Below are 22444 nucleotides of genomic sequence, written 5' to 3'. Positions count from 1 at the left end.
AGAATTTATCACACGGAGGTTGCAACTTTTTGTCATTGTTCTCAAATAGTCCCAGTGTATTTGATTACCAAGATGACTCTCAGTAGACTAGATGCTCAGAGGCTTAGCAGTTGGGAGTCTTTCCATTGTTATATCATAAACCTGAACAGAACAGGTGAGTGAGTCAGTAACTAGGACAGCCGCTGCCTTCCAGGAAAGGGACAGAAAAGCAAACACAACAGGCCACAGAGAAGAGAGCTTTGACGGGACAAGCCGCCTGCAGATTGTAAGAGCCCTTCTGGGTGGTTCCCTGAGGTTTCCCGGGAAGGACTAGGCTAAGGGCCTGCTACAGAGAGGATTCTCCCGCTCGCGGCTCTGCCAACCTAGGCTTTAATAACTTTTGCATCTTTAAAGTTCTGAAGGATTTATGAAGCTTCTGCAATGATCTCAAGTACACTGTTAATACATTGTATAGCCAGTCATTGCTTTTAGTATAAAATAGGTAAGAAAAATCCATGTTACACATTTGTTATACCAAAAGTTAAAACCATAGTTGGTGTTTGGACTACAAATTAAATGTGTAATATGAAATTTTTAAAACTGAAGAAAAATCGAAACTAAGATACTGTGAATTTTAGATTAAAGAAATAAAAACAAAATATAGTTTTAAAATGATTCCCACTAGATGCTCTTGATGTTAGTAGTGTGACTTGGTTGAAATACTGCTTCCCTCAAGACATATATAAAAAGTAATTACAAACCTATCAAAGACTACGTCTTAGAAGCAAGGCTTTATTACAGAATTTCCAAAAACCCCTGATTAAAATCCTATCTCCTGTGTTAGAGTGAAGGGTAATCTATGCAAATTGGCTCTGCTTTTCAGTGACCCTTGCAAACACCCTATTGGGATATTAGAAACTGCCAAGATCTTGCCTTTTCAAAGTGATTACATTAGAGATTCATATCTATCTACATAAGGAATTCCTTATTTTGTGGTGTTCTCTCACTCATCATTCACTGAGAGCAAAATTCAAAAATTATCCTGAGAGAGAGAATTGGGAATTTGTATTAACAAGGGACTGAATAGCCCAAAACAGTGTGCCATAAACATATATTCCTTTACCGAATGTATCTTAAAAATCTGTGCAAATAATCTCCATTAGACCCATGGTTGGCTTCAATTGTTTAAAAGGTTTATGTCCAAAAAGAAGCTGAGTAAGAGCAGTGCTCCTAAAAGATGCCATTCTGCCACCGGGAAGCAGGCTCTCGCTCCCGGCCCAACTAAAGACCACACACACTGCAGACCCGCTCCCCTCCACCCACCTACCACGTTTGCTACAGAACATTAAAGATTAATCTTGAATCATGCAATCTGTTCCGGGGAGGAGGTATGTGACGGTCAGAAGTCTTGAAATTTACACGAGTTAAAGTTTTTATTTTTATGCCATAATCCAATTATAATCTTTCTTTTACCCGAATCAAATTTGAAAACTTATTTTTCCATTGCATTAAATTTTAAAAAAAATGTTCTCCCTCATCACACTAAAGCATTCCTTGTTATCTATTTCCAGTGCTCAGGTAATTAATGAATAAAATCATTTAAATGAGTCTCTTTTAATTATCTCCAGCAGATACACATTATCTAAAACCTGTCGAGGTCAAAACAGGTTCCTCCCCTGCAGTCACCTACGCAGACTCTGCCACACAATCCAAGTTCAGGACAAATCAAGGCTTTCCAGAGCACAGTGAATGAGCACCACGGACACGCCGCTCCTCTCCCGCTGGGCCCGTCGGGCCGTCCTTAGAACTCCTCCTCGGCCTGCTTGCTGCGGGCCTGCTGCAGCTGCTGCAGCCGCGCCACGGTTTCAGCAACAGTGCGTTCCCCGTGAACCTTGTTATCTCTCGTGCGGATGTTCACAGTGCCGCTGGCTTTCTCTTTTTCACCGACAACTAAACAAAAGACAGTAAGGATCCTTAGGTGGCAGCGTTCTCATCGGGCATTCGAACAGAAAGGACCCCAAGACCAAAAGCCACCCTGTAGCTTCTTCTGATTAAAATGTACAGGCGAGCCCGGCCAGTGTGGCTCAGTGGTTGAGCATCAACCTATGAACCAGGAGGTCACGGTTTGATTCCCGGTCAGGGCACTTACCCGGGTTGCAGGCTTGGTCCCCAGTAGGGGCATGCAGGAGGCAGCCAATTAACGATTCTCTCTGGTCAATGTTTCTATCTCTTTCTCCCTCTCCCTTCCTCTCTCTCTAAAAAAATCAATAAATCCATATATTTTTTTAAATGTGCAGGTGACCATGCACAGTTAGGCAACTGATTTAAAATTTATTCATTAAAAAAACAAACCCACTCTGCAATGCCAACACTGCTGTGCTTATTGAGTCACTTAGTCCAGCTGACTTAATAAAAACTGACCGTGTGAAGAAATAAAAGGTGAAGGGGAGGAAATTTTTACAGTGCTGTACAAATTATTCGTTTTCACACCATAGTTTTCCTTTCTTATGTCAACTGAACAAACTTAATAGTTTAAGAATCAGGATTAAAAGGAAATAAACTGATGACTATAATCCTCTCAAGCTAAGTCTCAAGATTTCAGAATTTTCCCAGGTTGTGCAGCTTGTCCTTGGCTCAGTTCCTTTCTTACCCAGGATGAAGTTATATTGTGCTAACTGTGCATTTCTGATCTTCTTATTTAATGTACAGCCCGGATCCAGGTCGATGTCCACCATGAATTTAGCATCATGGAATTGTTGCCGTACCTATTTAAACAGAGACACGGAATTCTTCAGATCCAAAATTAGAATTATATTTTGATCTTAAATGACTTTATGTAACCTGTAATTTGGAAAATCATGTAAGCATTAAAAATTAGTTCTTCAATAATTTTGTGTATATAATGATCTAATTAAATAGAAGTCTATAAGAATCTATATATATAAAAGCCTAAGTGACTGAATGACCAGTCGACCAGTTGCTATGATGTGCACTGACCACCAGGGGGCAGACGCTCAATGCAGGAGCTGCCCCTGGTAGTCAGTGCGCTCCCACAGCCAACCTCCCGTGGCCAGCCAACCTCCTGTGGCCAGCCAACCTCCCGAGGTCCCTCCCCCGGGCCAGCCAGCCCCGATTGGCCCGATCGGGAATGGGTGAGACAGCCCCGATCCGCCCCGATCACAGGCCAGGCTGAGGGACCCCACCTGTGCACGAATTCGTGCACTGGGACTCTAGTAACTTAATAAAAAGAAAGTATCAGGCTCGAGAAATATTAAAAAGTGATTTTTTTCCCCTTCAACCGTGATTTCCTTTTTGATTAAAAGAAAGCTTAGCCCTGGGCAGTGTCCCATACACCAATTGATGTTTTTCTCTAACATCAATGTTTCTCTCCCTCTCCCTTCCTCTCTAAAATCAGTCAATATAATGGGAAAAAAACACAAAATAAAAACCTACCCCTACCTAATTCCAATGCCACTCTACCCTCAGAGTGGGGCAGGTCAGTACTGCTTCCAGCTGAGAAATGAGTAGGAACATTTTCCTGCTGAGTGAGCTTTCATAATGCACATAAGATAAAAACAATGAATCAGCCATAGAACACAGGTGGCTTTCATCATTTATAACTACACTACTGTGGTGCAGTCACAGGAATACAGTTTGTCTGAATGGTTTGCTTATTAGCTGGTTTAATGTTCATTTATTTCTTAAAGACAGCTGAGACCTGAGTGCAATTTATTTTGATAGTCTAGAAACACGATTTCGATGTTATAAGACCATTCAATGATATTTAGATTTTTGTCTCTTTTAACTATTTTATTACTTTTAATTTGCAATTCTGAAACAATGCTTTTTAATAACACATTCTTGATTATTTAACATTCCTTGATAAAGAATCGTTGCTGTAACAAAACAGACTGTCATAGTCTTTAAGGTGTGAAGAATGAACGGATATTTCTCTATCTGTTAGTGAGGTAGCTGTTTGGCCAGTAGGGTAAAACACTGGTCTGGCATGCCATTAACATGGAAAAAGGTTTCAAATAAATGAAGAAATTTGCATTGAACATGAAGCAAAACTACACTTTGGGTCAAAAAGTAACTTCAACTGCATTATGCATTTGAATTTGCACATCATACTGAGGCATTCCCTACTTGCTAACACTAACCACTAAACAAGAGTGCATAAAACAACTACCCAACCTGTCTTCTGATCACTGAGCCACCTAGGAAAGCATTAAAGAGGCCATGTGCTCTGTTTAAGTTTACCACAGATTGAAGATAGTAACAGCTCTCTACATCACAGGCAGCTTGATTTACCAAGGATATAGCTTATGGGATTTGAAAGCCGAACAACAGATGCTAAATTTAAATTAAAGTCATACTTAAGGATTACCTTTTGGGCATAATCATCACACGTTGGTCCCACTGGAACTACCATTACCTGGCGAGGAGACAGCCAGAAGGGCCTTAGGAAGAAATTAAAAATATTTAATGTGGGTTTTCCTAAACAAGGACTGCCCATTCATTTATCAGTCTACCCTTTGTATCTTTTCCTTTCAAATGTGTGGACCATTTAAAATCATGGCTTTTACTTTAATATCCAATAAAGACTAAAGGGAGATGAAGGAGCAGAAAGCCAACCCTCAGAAAGAAAAACCTGTAACTAAGTTTTGTCTTGCTAAGCAGATGGCAAAGCAGACGGGGGGGGCAGGGACCACGCCCCGCACTTCACTACCTCAGGAACAGAACACCACGCCCCATGCAGAGGGCTTGGCACGTTGCTGAAGAACCACACTTACTGCTATGTTATTAAAGAAGTGATTTTGCTCGAGCATGATTGATTACTTATTCCGCACAAGGGGACACAGACCGTCTTCAGTTTATTCCAGCTCCATGTTGCAGGATGCAGCAAGCTGTCACTGACAGTGACTGCAGAGGGCATTTGGGGAAGATGAGTGGGTCTCACTACTTATTAAAAGATGGCCCATCTGCAACTCTCTTTTGGGGTATTTCAGTGTCAAACTTCCCGATGCTGCAGACATCAGCGTTTCTCTTGGTCATTCCGTATCTTAAGTTGTCTGGCTAATCAGGGAAAAGGTGGAGTGGGCACTAAATTCTGCCCAAACTGTGCGTTTTCCCCACCAAACGCAGGTTTGGCAGAGCAGTTAGCTGAGGATCCCCTATTCTCTAGATTCACATAGAGAATGTTTCCCATATTTGATTTGATTTTGTGAAATATAACAGAAAAATATTGTTATTTCACTGAAAAGTATGACACACTTCCCTTCAAGTCTAAACTAACCAAATTACAAATACAACTGAAATAACTACAATGTATAAGACAAAACAGATTTACAACAGTTTAACAGAAGTTTTGCATCAACAGAATTAATGCAACAAGCTCTACAAAACGGGGATTTTATAACCGTCTTTACAAATTGCGGGCCCAGACAGAACGGCTTAGAAAGTAAAATGAAAGTCATGTGCTCATATGTTTCCAGCAAAAACATAACCTTAGAAAAGCAAGACACGAAATGCTGATTGTTTTGGAGTCTGCACTCCCAATGGAAAATGCATGGCTTCTAAAGGGTGTCCAACTACCTGCTGACGACGGTCAGCGACACTCAGCACGGGGAGCCAACGCCTGCTCTGTTTACTCAGACAGACACATCAAATTCCTTGAAAAGCCATCAAAATAGCCAATATGCTTCTTACTGAATAATAATTCCTAATTAGAAAGTGTAACATTCAACAGATCAAATTCTGAGATAAAAGTAATTCCTCATAAGTACTCTTAAAGCTAAAAAATCTGGGTTTTAGTTGTACTGCCTTCCTATTTAGTGACTATCTGTCAATAGTTACAAGCGACTAACTGCAATCACTCTCCCTTCCCATCACATGCTCAACGGGACAGCAGACATTTCTCACGGCCAATGTCTGTCGCCCAGAAGGAAACAGTATGAAAATTACCATTTGCCCCCATAGTTCTCAGTGAGGATGGCGATCATTCTTTCCACGGATCCCAAGATGGCTCTATGGATAATCACTGGCCTTTTCTTATCATCTCCATCATGACTAGAAAGGAAAAAATAATTTGTTTTCCTTTATTTTATATGTACTAGTATATATATATACATACCTTTATTTTATATGTACGTATGTACAAACACACACACACACACGCCGTTCTATGTCCTTGAAGAATGTTCAGAACAGACACTAGGAACTCACCTCACAAACGTGAGATTGAATCTGATGGGCAACTGAAAATCCAGCTGGATGGTTGCACACTGGTGGTAGCGCCCAATGGCATCCTTAATCTGAATATCAATCTGAGAAGCAAAGACTGACTGTGAGGTGTTGTCCAGAGTGAAGCTGACTCGGTAGTTTTATGAGGGCTGATTTCCCCCTCCCTTTTTTTAACCTGAAGTAATCTCTTCACCCCCAAACGAATGTCACCTTACTCAGATCCACTTTGGCACTGACCTTTGGACCATAGAAAGCTCCATCGCCAGGGTTTAACTCCCACTTTTCACCAAATTCATTCAGGCTGTTTTCAAGTTGCTAAAGATAAAGCAACACTGACTTTAATCTTTGTTCCTCTGCAACCGGTCTAATTTGAGACTAAAAATTCCATAATGACTTTCATGGGTCACTATTCTCTGCTTCGTGACTTTGTCCACTTGAATATACTCAAACCCCAACCCCTTACAAGGTTACAGCTTGATGACTAAAACACATCCAAGCATTTCTACATCCAAAAGCAAAAGGAAAAAGCGAGCGTACTCTAACCCAGGAGCCATTTCTAATTTTCTTTCGCTTTTACCCATTTAGGAGGCTGGCTTTCTTACACGGCGGAGGAAGCCACTTGCAGCCACCCAGAATTCAAGCGCCTGACAAACACCACTTACCTTCTCAGCGTGATTCCAGACTTCAATATCGCCAAGGAATTTTTCCGGCCGAGTAGACAGGTTCAGTTTAAAAGAAAATCCAAATATGTTGTACACTGTACGCAGAAAATCCAAACAGCCTTTGATTTCTTCCTCGATCTTTAAATAAAAGAAAATGAGATGAACAAGAATAGATCCAGACACAAATGGCAGGGGAGGGTGGTTAGAGAGCAACCAAAGGACTTGTAAGCATGCATATCAGCATAACCAATGGACACAGACACTGGGGCGGTGGGGGCTTGCCTGGGGTGGGAATGGCCGGGGGCGGGGGTCAATTGGGGAAAAAGGAGACTTATGTAAAACTTTAGACAATAAAAATAAATTATAAAAAAGAACATGACACGGCGGTAATTTTCTGTGACCTCCTTGACCTTCCCTTCACCACATTTCACCCCCCCCGAGCCCCCACCTGCTCCATGGCACAGAATATGTGCGCGTCGTCCTGCTGGAACCGCCGCACCCGCGTGAGGCCCGTGAGCGCCCCCGACAGCTCATTCCTGTGCAGCACCCCAAAGTCGGCGAGCCGCAGAGGCAGCTCTCGCCAGGACCTCGGGCGATGATCGAACATGAGGCTGGCAAAGAGAAAAGGAAAAGCCGCTGACAGTTAATACAATAAACTGCTTCTCTGAGCATACACGAAAGGCTGTCAAAAAGCCACGGATTCCAAGTGGCTCAGACAAGCAGCGTCTCTCCAGTTCTGGGCTGCACACAGCGACGTGGGCACTGGCATGAATGTGACAGCAAATAATTGTAACACAAGCACCCGGAACTGAGGGAGAATGACACACGTATTCCCATAGTCGGCGGTCACATCCTTGTGCTCATTCCGTCAATTTGAGGACGGCCTTTAAGGCCCTATTTATTTATTTATTTATTTATTTTTTTAAAATATATTTTATTGATTTTTTACAGAGAGGAAGGGAGAGAGATAGAGAGTTAGAAACATCGATGAGAGAGAAACATCGACCAGCTGCCTCCTGCACATCTCCTACTGGGGATGTGCCTGCAACCCAGGTACATGCCCTTGACCGGAATCGAACTCGGGACCTTTCAGTCCGCAGGCCGACGCTCTATCCACTGAGCCAAACCGGTTTCGGCAAGGCCCTATTTAAAGATAAAACAGACTCAGCTGCTTACAAATCAGGTGTCACTCTGGAAACGGAAGTCCGTGCTTTCTTGTCCTTCCCAGAAGTGCTTCAGACACTCTGCAAAAGGAACTCGCTGGTCTCCTGGACCACAACCAGTTCCCATGGGCATGCCTCTCCCCCCTGCCCTCCAGGCACCGCTACGAGGAGCTGTGCGCACTGAGCTGCCTGGAGCCACAGTCTCCCTAGTTTCCCCCAAGCTGTTCATCCAACTTTCATGGATAGAAAGAGGAAGAGCCCCAAGGCAAAGATTTCCCAAGGATGTTAATTCACTAGCACTAGATTTTGATAGAACATGTTTCTTTAAAAGAAAAAAACAAAAAAACAAAAAAAACTATATTCTGCCCATTCACTGCTATTCTTCAATGTCTACAGAACTGAGGACCAAATCAGGCATAGAAGAAATTATAACACCATGCTAATGCTGCATTTAAATACTGTTCTGATCACATCATTTGTTTTTAAGAAAAATCCTTCCAAAGGAAGAAAAGCAATCTAGAATTAAATGAGACTCGAAGCTGCTGAATACCAGTGTCCCGGGCAGTTCATGGGCTTCAGCGCGAACTGCTCCTTCTCCACCTCGAAGGAGAACATGTTGTCGCTGTAGTGCTCCCAGTGGCCCGAGGTCATCCACAGCCGGCTGTTGAAGATGTTTGGGGTGACCACCTCCTGGAATCCTCGTTTCCTATATTCACTCTGTTAGAGAACAAAAACGCGTGTCTAGAAATTAGTGCTCGTACTTCTGGTGGGAGTAAGAATTTAAATTTCCTACCCTCTCGTGCAGTTTAAGATGCACATATGCTATGATCTAGAAATCCCACTTGGAGGTATACACCAGAGAGGAAACTCTTACACGCCCCCATAAGGAGGCTTGTCAAAATGACGCTACTGCAGCACAACAGTAACATGGGAAAATCAGAAATTACGTCCGTGCCCGCCGATAAAGGGACGGACATACTGCGGTAGTTCTATGATGGAGTCATATGTAACAAGTGACGGTAAGCGGGATCTGCATGTATCTTAAAAAAATCAATCTGACTGATACTCAATGAGCCTTCCTGTATGCAAATCTGAAGTACACAAACCACTGAGGACACGTATGGATGGGGTGGTGGACAACATGGACAGAACGGATCCACGCTGCCTTCCAGACCAGCTTCTTCTGGGACAGGCAGGAATGCTTCACAAAGCCCACAGGGGAGCTCGTGCCCCTCACTGTGTATTACTTTACTTCAAACAGAACCTAATGCAAATGTGTGTTAGATTAGGTGGTGAGTATACAGACGTTGGTGGTACTATTCTTTATAAACATACTAGTAGCCCTGCGCATGAATCCGTGCGCCAGTAGGTCGCTGTCACCCTCCTGTAGCTCTCCGCTTGTCCCCCTCCCCTCTCACCCCCCTCTCATAGCTGACCTACCCCCTCCTGTAGCTCCACAGCCCACTTGTACCTCGATGGCCCACCCTCCTGCTGATCCGTGATCTGGTCATGATGTGTTTGGTCGTTACGCCCTGAGGCGTATTAATTAGCATATTCCTCTATTATTCCTAATTAGCATATTCCTCTCTGATTACATAGGATGAGTTCAACACTTCATAATTTACAGACAAAAAGCAAGGTAAAGACTAACCTGCTTTTTCAAGGGAAATATAAATGGTCCAAGAGCACACAGCGCCCCTGTGCAAAGGGTGACAAGTCCTAGTTCCAGTGCGGTCACTGGCTTCTGTGTGCACATCCATGTTTATGGACATTATCACGCATTAGGAAAAAAAGTCCTTAAATTCATTCCATTAAATTTTTCTTTTAAAATACAAGATTATCTTTCCTTTCAGCAGACCCTGTTTAATAAAATCGACGCATGTCCTAAAGCTACAGAAGAGAATAAACGAGTAGGGTTTACCCTGAGGAACTCGATCAGTGCATTATAAATGTGTGCTCCCTTCGGCAGGAAGAAGCAGCTCCCAGGGCTGAGTTCATGGAAGAAATACAGTTCCTGGTCCTGTAACGAAGACAACAAAGAATGCTCACTGCTGTACACGTGACGTCACTGTTCCTGAGAATACAGTCCTGATGTCTCCTGCTTTCCTCTGGGCCTCTCCCAATGCAAAGAAAACATGCGCACATCTCGGACGTGTAATTTAATGGTATAGATTTGCGGTTAATTTACAACTTAGTTCCCTGCCTGTTACATTCCTGAATCCAGTCAAATGTACCAAAGATGACATGGAACAAGGGTCTAGTTCTCTTCTATCTAGAGAGAGCTCACATGGTTTTAATTCCTTAAAGCTCTAAGATATGGTTGTTTTAAATTTTTCTTTATTTATTTTTAAGTAGGAGTGGCAGTTAGGAGTCTGGGAAAAAGACACTGACAATGAAACAGAAAAGCTGGCTGATTCTGGGTCATGGTGAATGGCACCCCCTCCACCCCCAAGGCCCAAACTTTTCCGGGAGGTGCCGCACCAGTCCCTGCGGCTTCCTTACAGGTGGACGGACCTCAGGAAGTCAGGTGAGCGTGGCAATGGACGCTGCCTCCTGCTCAGGCTTCCTACCCCACCAACCAAGGACGCCTGGCACAGAGTGAACACAATTTCAGAAAGAAATGTTTTCACCTGACACCTAGCTTCCAGTTTGAAAACATTCAGGGCAGAGGGATAAAGGCAATGCACCTGGAATCCAGCACGGACTCGCTGCATCAGCTCGGGCAACAAGTATATGACTCTCTCTAGAACTCAGTTTCCACATCTTTACAAGAAGTCACAGGTGCTCTGGCCGGTTAGGCTCACTGGACAGAGGGTCAGCCTGTGGACTGAAGGGTCCCCGGTTCGATTCCGGTCAAGGGCACAGGCCTGGGTTGTGGGCTCAATCCCCAGTAGGGGGCGTGCAGGAGGCAGCCGATCAACGATTCTCTCACTCTCTCTCTCTCTCTCTCTCTCCCCCTCTCCCTTCCTCTCTGAAGTCAATAAAATAGTTTTTAAATAAATAAGTCAGTAAGACCAGGTGAATTTCCAAAGTATCTCTCAGCTTATGAGGCACTGCTATGCTTCTTTTACTGAAAACTGTGGGTCATCAGCATTTGTCCTCAATAAAAGGAACAGTTACAATGAATTTTTGTGCAGTACTGAGCACACTCTAGAAAGATAATGTGGACAATCAGGAAGTTACTTATGGCTTATACAGGACACAGTACAGTAATACTTGAAAGCTATAACATTTCTTCCAAGGGAAATCCTTAATACAGTTAAATACCTAACACAGCTGAATTTCAAATGAAAATAAACGCAGTCTAGACACATTATTGTTCTTTTTTAACATACCCTCCCAATTTTCCTATGATCTCGGTTTTTGGCTTCCTCTTGGAACTTCTCCCACTCTTTCAACAACTTAGGGTCTGGGAACGAAATGCCATAAATCCTCTGCAGAGTCTCCATATCTGCTTTCCCCTCCCAGTATGTGGAGGAATTCTGAAAACAAGGATCAACCGTGAAACAATATTCAAATTTGTCAATATCTCACTTATTTTAAGAGTTAGATGTTAGTTCCCATAGGCACCTTATGAATCAAATTCATAGTAGTCCTTATACAAGAAAAGTCACAAAAAGTTCACACCTAGTGAGACATCCCACAGGGGCCCTGGGGCAGAGCTAAACAGCTGGGTTCACCCGGCAGCACAGAGCTGGCTGTTGGGTTCCCTCAGAAAACCCACCCGCCACGCCCCTCAAACCACAGCTCCACGGACATGACTGACTGCAAGGGCATCTTCTAAAGCATGAGTAAGCAAAAATGGAAAATAAGGCAACAAAAAAAATCTTGAAATGACTCAACTATGCTTACGATTTACAGTGCATTTTAATCATCGCCCATAAAGTGTTTCTGAACTAGTAGAGACTGGCAGGACTAGCTAGGTTAGCAAAAACCACTTGGGTAATTACTACCTTAGACACACAAAGAGCAAAAGCACATGCTCCTGCCGTGAGCCTGGAAGCTCCATGATGGCCCATAACTGCGTGATTTTGTGAATCCCCCAACTCCACCCCCATGTGCTCTGGTGGTGGGTGGCTGGTCAGCCACCGCTTCAGAGAATTTCTGCTAAAAATGCCTAATGACTTATAGTAGCACAGGCAGGAGAGAGCATGAGAAAAAATCCGCCCAAAAGCAAATAGGTAGGAAGAGAAATCAATGGAAGTTTAAATATCTAGCCATCCAACACAAATACATTTACATGGAGAGCCTCTTGGGCGGTACTGCTTACTTTGTGTATTTTCAAAGTCTTAATTTTGCCAGTGTGTCGGACATGAGGACCCCGGCAGAGATCTATCAAGGGGCCACACCTAAAGGTAAAATGAAAGGAATTTTAATAAAGGCTTACAATGACATGTACACAATTGTATTTCATGACATCTGACAGTCTCACCTATAGACGGTGGTAGTTGGAGTATTCACTTTTTCATTCAATATCCGACATTTGAACTTGTTGTACTGAAAATAGCAAAAATTATATTTTTAAAACTATCCTTTTTTTACCTCTAAATACTACAGCTAACATAGAACTCGAAATACATCTTATCAAAGCACTGCACACTTATAAATATGTTCATGTTTCAAATTTTGAAAACATAGTTAAATTTTCTAAGGAACAGAGTAGGTTTCAACTTAGTACACTAAACCCAAGAGTAATGACTTCAAATAACACTAATGAGTGATAGAAGAGTAGGTGCCACATGTTACGGTTGATGTACCTTAAACATTTCCAGTAAAGTTTCCTTCTTAACTTCCAACCTTTCAAAAGCTTGTTTTTCCTTAATGATTTTCTTACATAAAGTCTCTAAAGATGAGAAATCATTGCTGGACACACCCCTGGAACAGAAGAAAGTATAAAATTATTTCCATTCCATTCTACTCACACCACGGAGGGGTGAGGGGGATGTTTCTTTTGAACACTTCAAGGGATTTAATATAAAAAATTAGACTCTTGCATCATGTATCAGAATTGTAAACGAAACATTCTGCATAAATTATTTTAATAACTGATATTTCCATTGGCTCCTGCCTTGGTCATCCTGGAGACTGTCCCCACTAGTGACTCCCCCCTCCACTCTAAAGCAGGTTAAAGGAGAGAGGACCGGCTTCAGTTATTTCCCAGGGTACCTTAGGCCCTGCCTCCATTGACCTAGAACAAAGCTCTCACAAAAGTCTCTACACCTCTGTAAGTTACTACACACTTTAAGTTTTTAAAAAAATTTTTTTATTGATTTTTTACAGAGAGGAAAGGAGAGGGATAGAGAGTTAGAAACATTGATGAGAGAGAAACATCGATCAGCTGCCTCCTGCACACCCCCTACTGGGGATGTGCCGGATACCAAGGTACATGCCCTTGACTGGAATCGAACCTGGGACCCGTCAGTCCGCAGGCCGACGCTCTATCCACTGAGCCAAACCGGTCAGGGCCACACTTCAAGTTTTAACAGTGGGAATGCTTGGTGACCATGAAGGAACAAGCATCATATTACTCCTCCTTTACTGAGAACAATTTAAAAATAATGTATAGACTCATGGTAATTCAGATTTCATTTCTCTTTATCCAATGACATACTTACCCTTCCTCAAGGTACATGTCATAATAGAACCCACTTTCTATTGGTGGACCATAACATAAACATCCTCCGTAGACTCTTTCCATGGCTTCACCCATTATATGGGCACTTGAGTGCCAATATACCTGAAAATTCAAAGAAAAATGAGAAGGTCTGAGACTGGGCATATGTGTTATAAGTTAATATGGTCATCTGAAAGAGATATATAGAATTTATTATAAATAAACCCAGAAAGAAAAATCTAAATTTACAAATCTATAAACTGCAGTGTGATTCTATACAGAGCCAAAATAATTTAAAAGGATGCTAATTGCTAAAGTATATTTCTACCTGAGAAATTACCTAGTTTGTTTCCAAACTAATTAAATTCAAATTAGCCTCATTAATTACATGGGTGGATTTTGTTCCCTGGAAACAATTGCCACTCACCATGTGACTGCCTTCTGGACTGCAAGGGCCCAGGCCTTCTGAGGCAGTGTGCCCACCCAACCACGTGCGTTTACTTGGCTGTGGAGCATCACTTAGAATTTTATCTGCCTTTTTCTTATTGGCCCCAAACAACTAGGGTGGTACAACTGGATCCCACAATACCACTAGAGAGTACAAGGACAAACAGTGAACACTAAAAGCTAATGGCAGTACTGGGCTTTAAGGTGGCCATTCAGATGAGTCAGAATGTGTCCAAATCAACGTTTTTAAGATTTAACAGTAAGGTACCCAAATGATTTTTAAAATTCTCTTTAAAAGTTTAAGGAATCCAGAATACTTTTGAAAACTATTGATTCACCTACATAAGTAAACCATCATCAATGAAACAAACGAAAACAACACATTTTATTTCCCTTTATATGTATACCATCATGAAGAAATAAGGAGAAAAACCTTTCCATCATATGCAAGTTGGTTTTATCGTACATTCAGCAGATTTGCACTTAAAGATGAGGAAAAAATGGAAATCAACTTCCCAATGTAAGTACTTTAGGTAATGTTCCAATTTATTTGTTAAATATGTACATACATCTTGCTTAAGTGTTGATTGACAGTGTAGAAAGCAAGTTTTACTTGCTTAATCAATTTCTAATAAAATTTTAATAGAATTTCCATAAATATGCCCTCATTTTATTATCTAGTAGTGAAAATAAATTTATTCAATTTCACCTCTTGATTTCATAAAGCAAGCACTTTTATTATATTCCCTTAGTGAAAGACAAAAATGAAGACTTCGAATATGATGAGACATCAATAAATTTTCGTCACCTCCTGGCAGTGGTAATGAGCTGGAAAACAATGCAAATGAGAATCACCATCCTGAAATGTAATGAACACGGAGTAAAAACTTACTGCCTGAGCTTCCTCATCCTCGAACTTGAGAAGCTCCAAGGTACAATCTTCCTCCAGAGGACGGTCTAGGTCCCAGACAGCTTTATTCACTTTCGCAATAACAGTGTTGTCAGCCAGGCCTTGACTTAACAAGAACAGGAAAATAAACACTATATAATATACATACACATCTATATATATAAAAGCCTAAGCGACCGACCGACCATTTGACTGGTAGCTATGATATGCACTGACCACCAGGGGGCAGACGCTGGACGTACAGGCATGGAAACATGGAACAGACTGATGAATCTCCTGTGGGGATTGGGCCGAAACTGGCAGTCCGACATCCACCGAGGGGTCCCGGATTGCGAGAGGGTGCAGGCCTGGCCGAGGGACCCTACTGGTGCACGAATCTGTGCACCAAGCCTCTAGTATACTATACTACTACTAGTGGCCTGGTGCATGAAATTTGAGCGGGCCGAAGCCAGCAGTCGGACATCCTTAGCACCACCACCACTGCACTCGCCAGCTATGAGCCCAGCTTTTGGCTGAGCAGTGCTCCGCCTGTGGGAGCACACTCACCACCAGGGGGCAGCTCCTGTGTTGAGCATCTACCCCCTGGTGGTCAGTGCGCATCATAGCGACCGGTCATTCCACTGTTAGGTCGATTTGCATATTAGCCTTTTATTAAATAGGAGGATATGTACTATATTATACTATTCTATACTATACCACTATATAAAATACATATATATATATCTTTCTGAAATAAAATGGAAAAAGCAACAAACTCCAAAAATGTGCCAATGTACCTAAAAATTAACTACAAGATCCTGAAAATTCAGAACACTTTTATGACATTTAATACTTATTTAAACAGACATAGCCACTCTAATAAACAAACAATGAAACTTTTCAGTAGTCTAGTTTCTTTTTTACTTTCTCCAAAGAAGTTCTCCACAAAGCCAAGCTACTTAGATTCCAACAGCAAAAGGGGCCGGGGGTACTAAATAACTTCTCTGCTCTACCTACTGTTTGAAATCTGTAACGGAATTTCTTGAGAGTCAATGCTAAATAACCTCACATGGACCATACTGGATCATTTCAATTTTCCAAAGAAGAAACAAAATAATCCATACTTCAAGACTGAGAACAAAACAAAACTTCAAAGAAAACCCTTTTGAAGCAAATGGAGCATGCCTTCTTTTTGCTTCCCTTTCATATTCATTCCTAATCATCAGAACCTTTAAACAGCCTGTTACTGGTGCTATAATTTTTCACAGAACAAGAAGTTAGTCTGGACTTGTGGAAAAATGTCTTCAAGCATCCTCACTTGCAGAGCATGACTGAACCCTAGCTCTAAAGTTCATCAAGGTCTCATGTGACTCAATGTAAAATTTGGCAATTCTCAAAAAACTATTTTACGATGGAGGAGGATATTGTAGAATGTAGAGAAAAAGTGCCTGGACTGATAGGAGCCTGAATTTTAATACCCATTGCTACAATATCAGTGTGCAACAATGGAGAAACTGCATCACCAAATGACCTTCAAAATCACCTCTAAAATGACAGATTGCACTGATATTTAAAGGTCTATCCAATTATTTATAATCTCACATGGAAATTGACCCAACTATTGAGTCCCAAATCATATCAGATTAAGAAACCACTACTCTATTACAGAGTATGCATCTGATTCTTTTACCTCTTCCCAACCCGATAAAAGTGTTCAGTTTTAAGACCAGGCATGGCCCTCCTTTAGATTTATAAAATTAGTACATTTTCTCATGTTAAATAATAGTTTCCTAACTTTCCCCTGTGAGATGATCAACCTTCATTTAAGTTTAAAACCGAGACATTGAAATCAAAATAGATTGTGAAACCTTATCTACTTGATTTTTGTGACATGTTTGATCAAGGTAGAAGAACTAATCATATAAAATCCTTCATAAGATAAAACCAAACTAGAGCCTCTAAGAAATTAACTTTGAACCTTGACTATAAAGCTCTACATCCTCTAGATTTTGGAAAAATCCCAAATAATGTGAATTAAACATTAAAAATATGGAACAGTAACATAAAGATGTTTTGAGGATAAAACCTGGCAAAATACGTTTAAGTTTAATTACAAACAGCAGAAGATGAGGACAGGTGCGGCCGGTACCTGATGCCACACGCGATCTGGTAAGGCGTGGTTTTCCAGGACTCCGCGGCCACCTGCTTACCATCCGGCAGAGTGACTGTGATGGGCTTGCTCTCTTTTGCTGCTTTTTCTGCCAGGATGGCGTCGTGTTCTGCTTTTAGTTTATTGTACATCTCAAGACGTGTGTTAATATATTCAGGCCAAGGATTCAACTGCAAGACAACAAAGGAAGAGGATATTGTAGAATGTAGAGAAAAAGTGCCTGGACTGATAGGAGTCTGAATTTTAATACCCATTGCTACAATATCAGTGTGCAACAATGGAGAAATTGCATCACCAAATGACCTTCAAAATCAACTCTAAAATAACAGATTGCATTGATATTTAAATAATCAGTAAGGGCTTGCTTTCCTTTTCAGAAAAGGCCGCGCCTTTAGTCGGAGCATGGGAAACGGAAGCATACGCCCTCTACTTGACAGGCAGTTTGTCTGGCTCAAAACCAAAACCACGGGCCGGTCCAGGTGGAAAGAGTGGGAAGGTGGGCTTTCTTGGTTTCTATTGCACTCAGGAGAAGCTCGGACACCGAGTCTCTCCCCTTCAACATCTGGTTTTCATATCTCATCCCACAGATTGCTTTACAATTACATTTCAGTTGCTTTCCTTTTTCAATAACAAATAGCTGCAAGTCCTTCTTCCCCTCCCACGCTTTCCTAATTCTTCTCCCTGAAATTTCCATCGAGTCGGCCTGCCAGTCCCATGTAAGCCCTGAGGATCTGACACAGGACACGTCTGAGACAGCGCTCTGCCACCTGTCAAACCTGATGACAGCCCTGAACACCTACCTCCGCTCGCCCTCCATCTCCAGACCCTTCTTTGTTCTTCTTCTTGCCGTCTTCCTTGTGCCTCTCCTGGCCGGCACCCACCTAGAGGAGCAAAAAGAAAAGAAGGTTTCATATTTCAATCTACAACGACACCCCTTCATGCTGCCCCCAGAAGAGTTTAGAGGATGCTATGTTAGCATCTGTTTTTTAAAGAGTGAAAGTCTGATTTTGAAAGACTAGAAAATCCGAGCACTATCAACCACTATAAAAGGGAAGTTAGCAACTTAAATGAAGACAAGTCCTAAAAGGCAGAGATAATGTCCAAGTCCTCACATTTTATGTATTTTGCCTGTTCCCATGACTCTGGCTGCAGGTTTGCCTGGACATATACTAAACATGTAGCCACAAACAAGCATGAGATCTATTCAGTAACATTTTCAGGGGGGAAATCCGTGCGATATGTATCCATTCATTCCACACGTACTAAGAGCCTCTGTGCTCATGGTAGTCTCTTAAACCCTGCGGAAGATGCAAAACTAAGACCCAATCCCTGCCATGTGCAAATGTAATCTCTCCAGGGAAACGAAGGCATGCATGTGTGAAAAACCCCATGAGGGGGGAGAAAACACAGTTGCAACACCGTGATTCGATGTAGAATAAGCTAGGACGACAGGCCGGATCTCGAGAACGGAGGTCATGTGTTCTAGGTGTTCACACACTCATTGTCGGAAATATTAAAAAGAGACAGTGACAGAACGACAGAGTGAGAGGGGCAGACAGACTAAGGCTGACTAAGGCAGGATTGTTTTAGGAAATAATATAAGACAAACTAGGGCTCAGACAGAGCAAACCCTAAAAGTTACCCAAAGGAATGTGGGCTTCAATTAGAAGCACACGGAGTCACAGAAAGTTTGATAGGAAGTCCTGTGCAAAGAGGCAGCCAGCAGCAGAGCAGGTCTACACCAGTGGCTCTCAACCAGAAACCATGTGCGCCCCAGCGGACATCTGACAATGTCTGCAGGCGTTTTTGGTTGTCATGACTTGGGGGTGCAATTGTCATCTAGGAGGTAGAGGCCAGGGGTGTTGCCAAGCATCCAACGATGCACAGACACCAACAAAGAAGTATCCAGTCCACACAATGTCAACAGTGTTGAGGTCGAGAAAGCCTGAACGACAGGATGGGGTACGGTGAGAGGATTTTCTCAGAAATGCATCACTTACATCACTCAGAAACACCCTAAGGCAAACGGCACTACCCAGAATGTCACCATGTACACAGTTCTTCCACAATCACATCTGATTTTCACGGCCACCCTGTGAGACGGCTATTATTGTTATTATTATTCCCATTTTACAGATAAATTAATTGGAAAAGTTAGACAATTCTTCTAGGTTCACACAAACCTATGAGTGGCAGGAAAGATATGTATCCAGGTGTTGACAGTGGCCAACTCTAAGGAGTTGCGATCATCAGTGGTGAGGAAGTTTTGCGGGTAGAGCTAGGGATGTGAAGGGGACTCTTATAATTTTGTATGCTTATGACCTTCAGGGGATAACTGTGCTTTTTGAGATACTTTCCTATCACTCACCAACATAAAGCATACAATTCAATGGTTTTTAGTGTGTTCACAGTTGTGCAGCTACCGCCACAATCAACTTAGAACATTCTCATCACCCCAGAAGAAATCCTCACCCATCAGTAGTTACTCTCTGTCCCTACCGCATCCCCCTTCCCCACCTGACAACCACGAACCTGCGCTGTCTCTATAGTTTTCCACATTCTAAACATTTCAGAATATGTGGTCTTTTGAGACTGGTTTGTTTCATTTAGCATAATGGTTTCAAGGCCATCCAAGTTTCGCTTCAATACTTCCTTCCTTTTTATTGTCAAGTAACATTCCATTCACGGAGAACTTATCTGGAGAAAATAAACATTCCACATTCCGTTTCGGTACTTCCTTCCTTTCATTGTTCACTTATCCATTTAACAGCTGGGCATTTTGGCTGCTCTCTCTCATCTTATTTTGAGGACCGAATGAGTTCATGCATGTAATCAGTGCCAGACCCCATAGTTGGTACTCAATCAACATTAGCAATTATTACAGAAGGGAGAAATCATACATTGACTAGCCAGGCCTCCAATTAAGAATGGCACAGCAGAATATTTATGGGCACGGAACACTGGACTACAGACTATTAATTAAAAAGTAAAGATATCATTTTAAGTGAAAACAATATAGATGGGAAAAGGTGTATGAACAGACACCATTTACTACTTTTAATTTAATTTACATCGTTTAGAATGCGCGCACATGCATTTTCCCCAACCAAACCCTGAGTTAGGGACGTCCTCGTGTTACTCATGAGAAAATTGTGGCTTTGAAGCTGGGTTGCGTCTCCTTTAGCTCAACGCCTCACCTCGCACGTGGACCAGTGCAGCCGCCCCCTGTGTGTGGTCTCACCTCTTCCCCACGCACCTCCCACCCCAATGCCAGCGTGATCTTCAAGAATACAGTTCACCTGTCACTTCCCTGCTTAGAAACCTTCACTTGCAGGAAACCATTCCAACCATCCGCTGCCTAAGATCCCTCCGACGGCTGCGGCTCCTCCTTCAGCATCTCTCTTGTAAGCAAAGCAACCCCACACACCATTCATTCATTCATTCATTCATTCAGCCGCCTTTTCACTGCCTTCCCTGCCTTTCCCTGGAAAGCCCTGCCCTATCTGGCTGACCTGGGGAACTTACACTCATTCTTCACACTCAATTCGAGAGCCTCCCCACGCAGAACCTGGCACCCGCTTCTGGAACCCCTCAGCAGAACGGCTGTGTCCCTGTCTTTCGCACCCCAGGCTGGGTCCTATTCCCCTGCCTGGGTGTGTGGCCCGGCATGCAGAATAAATACTTCTCGTTTATTTGTTAATCGTAAAAAATAAATAAATACTAAACACACACACACACACACACACACACACACACACACCACCTCGACCCGGTGGCATGCAAGTGACCCGGGAGGCAGATGTTCCTAAGCAAGGGATGACACAAAGGTAAAGTTCAAAGGTGAGACGATCAGGGGTGTGAATGAGATAAGGTCGCCTGCGGCCCCGGCAGGGGAAGCCTGACACTTGTCCAGGGAGTCAGGTCATCGGCCTCCACCATTGATCACCCACCCAGGCGGGTCAGACCTCGGGAACCCGGTTTCTCTTCCTTAACCCAGAGGATTCTGCTCTGAATGGGGTCTCAGGGCTCAAGGAGGCTCTGCAATGCTACTCTCGCCGCAGGTGAAGGGAAATCACCAGGCCGGGGGCCCGGAACTGTCTCGATTTCCAGTCAGATGTGCGGTTCTGAGCCGCTCGCTCCAGCTCCCAGTTCCCTCACCTGCCGAGAGGATGGAGCGGAGGAGCCCTGCAAGCCCGCCAGCTTAATGAATGGACGATTCCGCCCCTAACGGGGCCCTGGCTTATCCGCCGCCCCCCTCGGTCCCTCCGTCCCACACGCCCGGCCGCTGCCTCCTCCGCCCCCACTCCCTGGGGGGCCGCTGGGCACCGAGAAGAGCCCCCGCCCGGGCTCCCGACCCCACTCACCGGCTTCTCCTCGCCTTCCATCTTCCCTGAAGGGCTGCTGGCCTTCTCCTCGGACATCGGCGAACCAGGAAGAGAGGACGGAACTCAAAAGCGACGGCCGGGGCCAGAGGAGCGGGAGGCGGCCTGAAGGGCGCTGCGGCTCCCGGGATCACGGCGCCACAGCCACTAGCCTGGAAGGACCCGCTGATGCAATCCACCAGCGCCCAAGCCCCGCCTCCTAGCGGGCAGCCAATCAGCAAGGGGGAGAGGCGGGATCTCCCAACTCTAAACCAATGGGAAAGCTTGTTGGGGCGGGCCTAGGAAATCAGTGCGGCGTGGGAAGAGGAGAGGGACCCGTACGCCCCCCTCCCCAGCTCCGACTGCACCCTTTCCGGAGCCGAGGCCGCAGTGCGCGTGCGCCTCCTCCCAGAGCGCTGCGGCCCATTAATCCAGGGCCTTCCCGGCCACCGTAGCGAAGGAGCGAGTCTTCCGGGAAGTCCCCAGCGCACCACCTCCGGGGTCATCCTTCCACAAAGAACAGCGGCCTCCAGCCCGGCTCAACGTCTTCATTCATTCATTCATTCGTTCCTCACGTGGCACGTAGGTAGGATAGTCTCATCCACACAAAGGGAATCGCGGAACCTCTTGCTTAAAACTCTCCCGTGACTCGTAGCTGCTCTTGGCATAAAAGTGGTCATGGCTTTGAAGGCCCCCGGCGGCCCAACTTTCTCCACCCCCCGCGGTATACGGAACTCTGGCCACAGTGACCTTGTATTTCCCCAGGTCCCCCCACAAATGTTCGGGTGCGCGCTGAGATTGGCCTCCCCACCCTCACCTCTGCCTACCCCCCCCCACCCCCCGCACACTTTTTGCCTGTTTAGCATCTATTTATTTGTCAGATCTCAGGAATAGTTTTCTTTGGAGAACCATTTCC

The 22444-nt window shown here is 43.7% G+C and overlaps 1 protein-coding gene across 2 annotated transcripts; it reads right to left on the bottom strand.

The window, feature by feature from the left end:
- Positions 1–755: 755 nt before the first annotated feature.
- TARS (threonyl-tRNA synthetase) lies at positions 756–21719 on the bottom strand. 2 transcript variants are annotated; one of them, XM_023754965.1, is made up of 20 exons: positions 21532–21697; positions 18810–19112; positions 17968–18048; positions 17147–17337; positions 15001–15124; positions 13663–13784; positions 12805–12922; positions 12480–12544; positions 12318–12396; positions 11383–11529; positions 9969–10067; positions 8598–8764; positions 7333–7495; positions 6885–7022; positions 6460–6537; positions 6205–6305; positions 5944–6048; positions 4367–4439; positions 2630–2744; positions 756–1929 (listed from the first exon to the last, which is right to left on the bottom strand). In XM_023754965.1, exons 4-20 carry the CDS (start codon positions 17296–17298, stop codon positions 1781–1783), a joined length of 1995 nt encoding a protein of 664 aa, XP_023610733.1. In that variant the 5' UTR covers positions 17299–17337; positions 17968–18048; positions 18810–19112; positions 21532–21697; the 3' UTR covers positions 756–1780. The 2 variants fall into 2 exon arrangements, with proteins under 2 accessions (XP_023610733.1, XP_006090155.1); XM_006090093.3 differs by lacking the exon at positions 18810–19112 and having other exon boundaries at positions 21532–21719.
- Between the last annotated feature and the right edge of the window lie 725 nt (positions 21720–22444).

The sequence above is a fragment of the Myotis lucifugus genome, unplaced genomic scaffold (genome assembly GCF_000147115.1).
Source record: "Myotis lucifugus unplaced genomic scaffold, Myoluc2.0 scaffold_68, whole genome shotgun sequence".
Lineage (NCBI taxonomy): Eukaryota > Metazoa > Chordata > Mammalia > Chiroptera > Vespertilionidae > Myotis > Myotis lucifugus.
Note: the sequence above shows the minus strand (reverse complement) of the source record. Positions and strands in the feature narration are given on the sequence as shown.

Bases quoted from the DNA above. Each gene is read 5' to 3' on its own strand.
- TARS (XM_006090093.3), bottom strand. From the start codon at position 21,588: ATGTCCGAGGAGAAGGCCAGCAGCCCTTCAGGGAAGATGGAAGGCGAG. The intron at 6,049-6,204 runs GTGAGTTCCTAG...TTTCCTTTCTAG, and splicing joins TTCAATCTCACGTTTGTGAG to TCATGATGGAGATGATAAGA. The intron at 4,440-5,943 runs GTAATTTTCATA...TTTCTTCCTAAG, and splicing joins GAGAACTATGGGGGCAAATG to GCCCTTCTGGCTGTCTCCTC.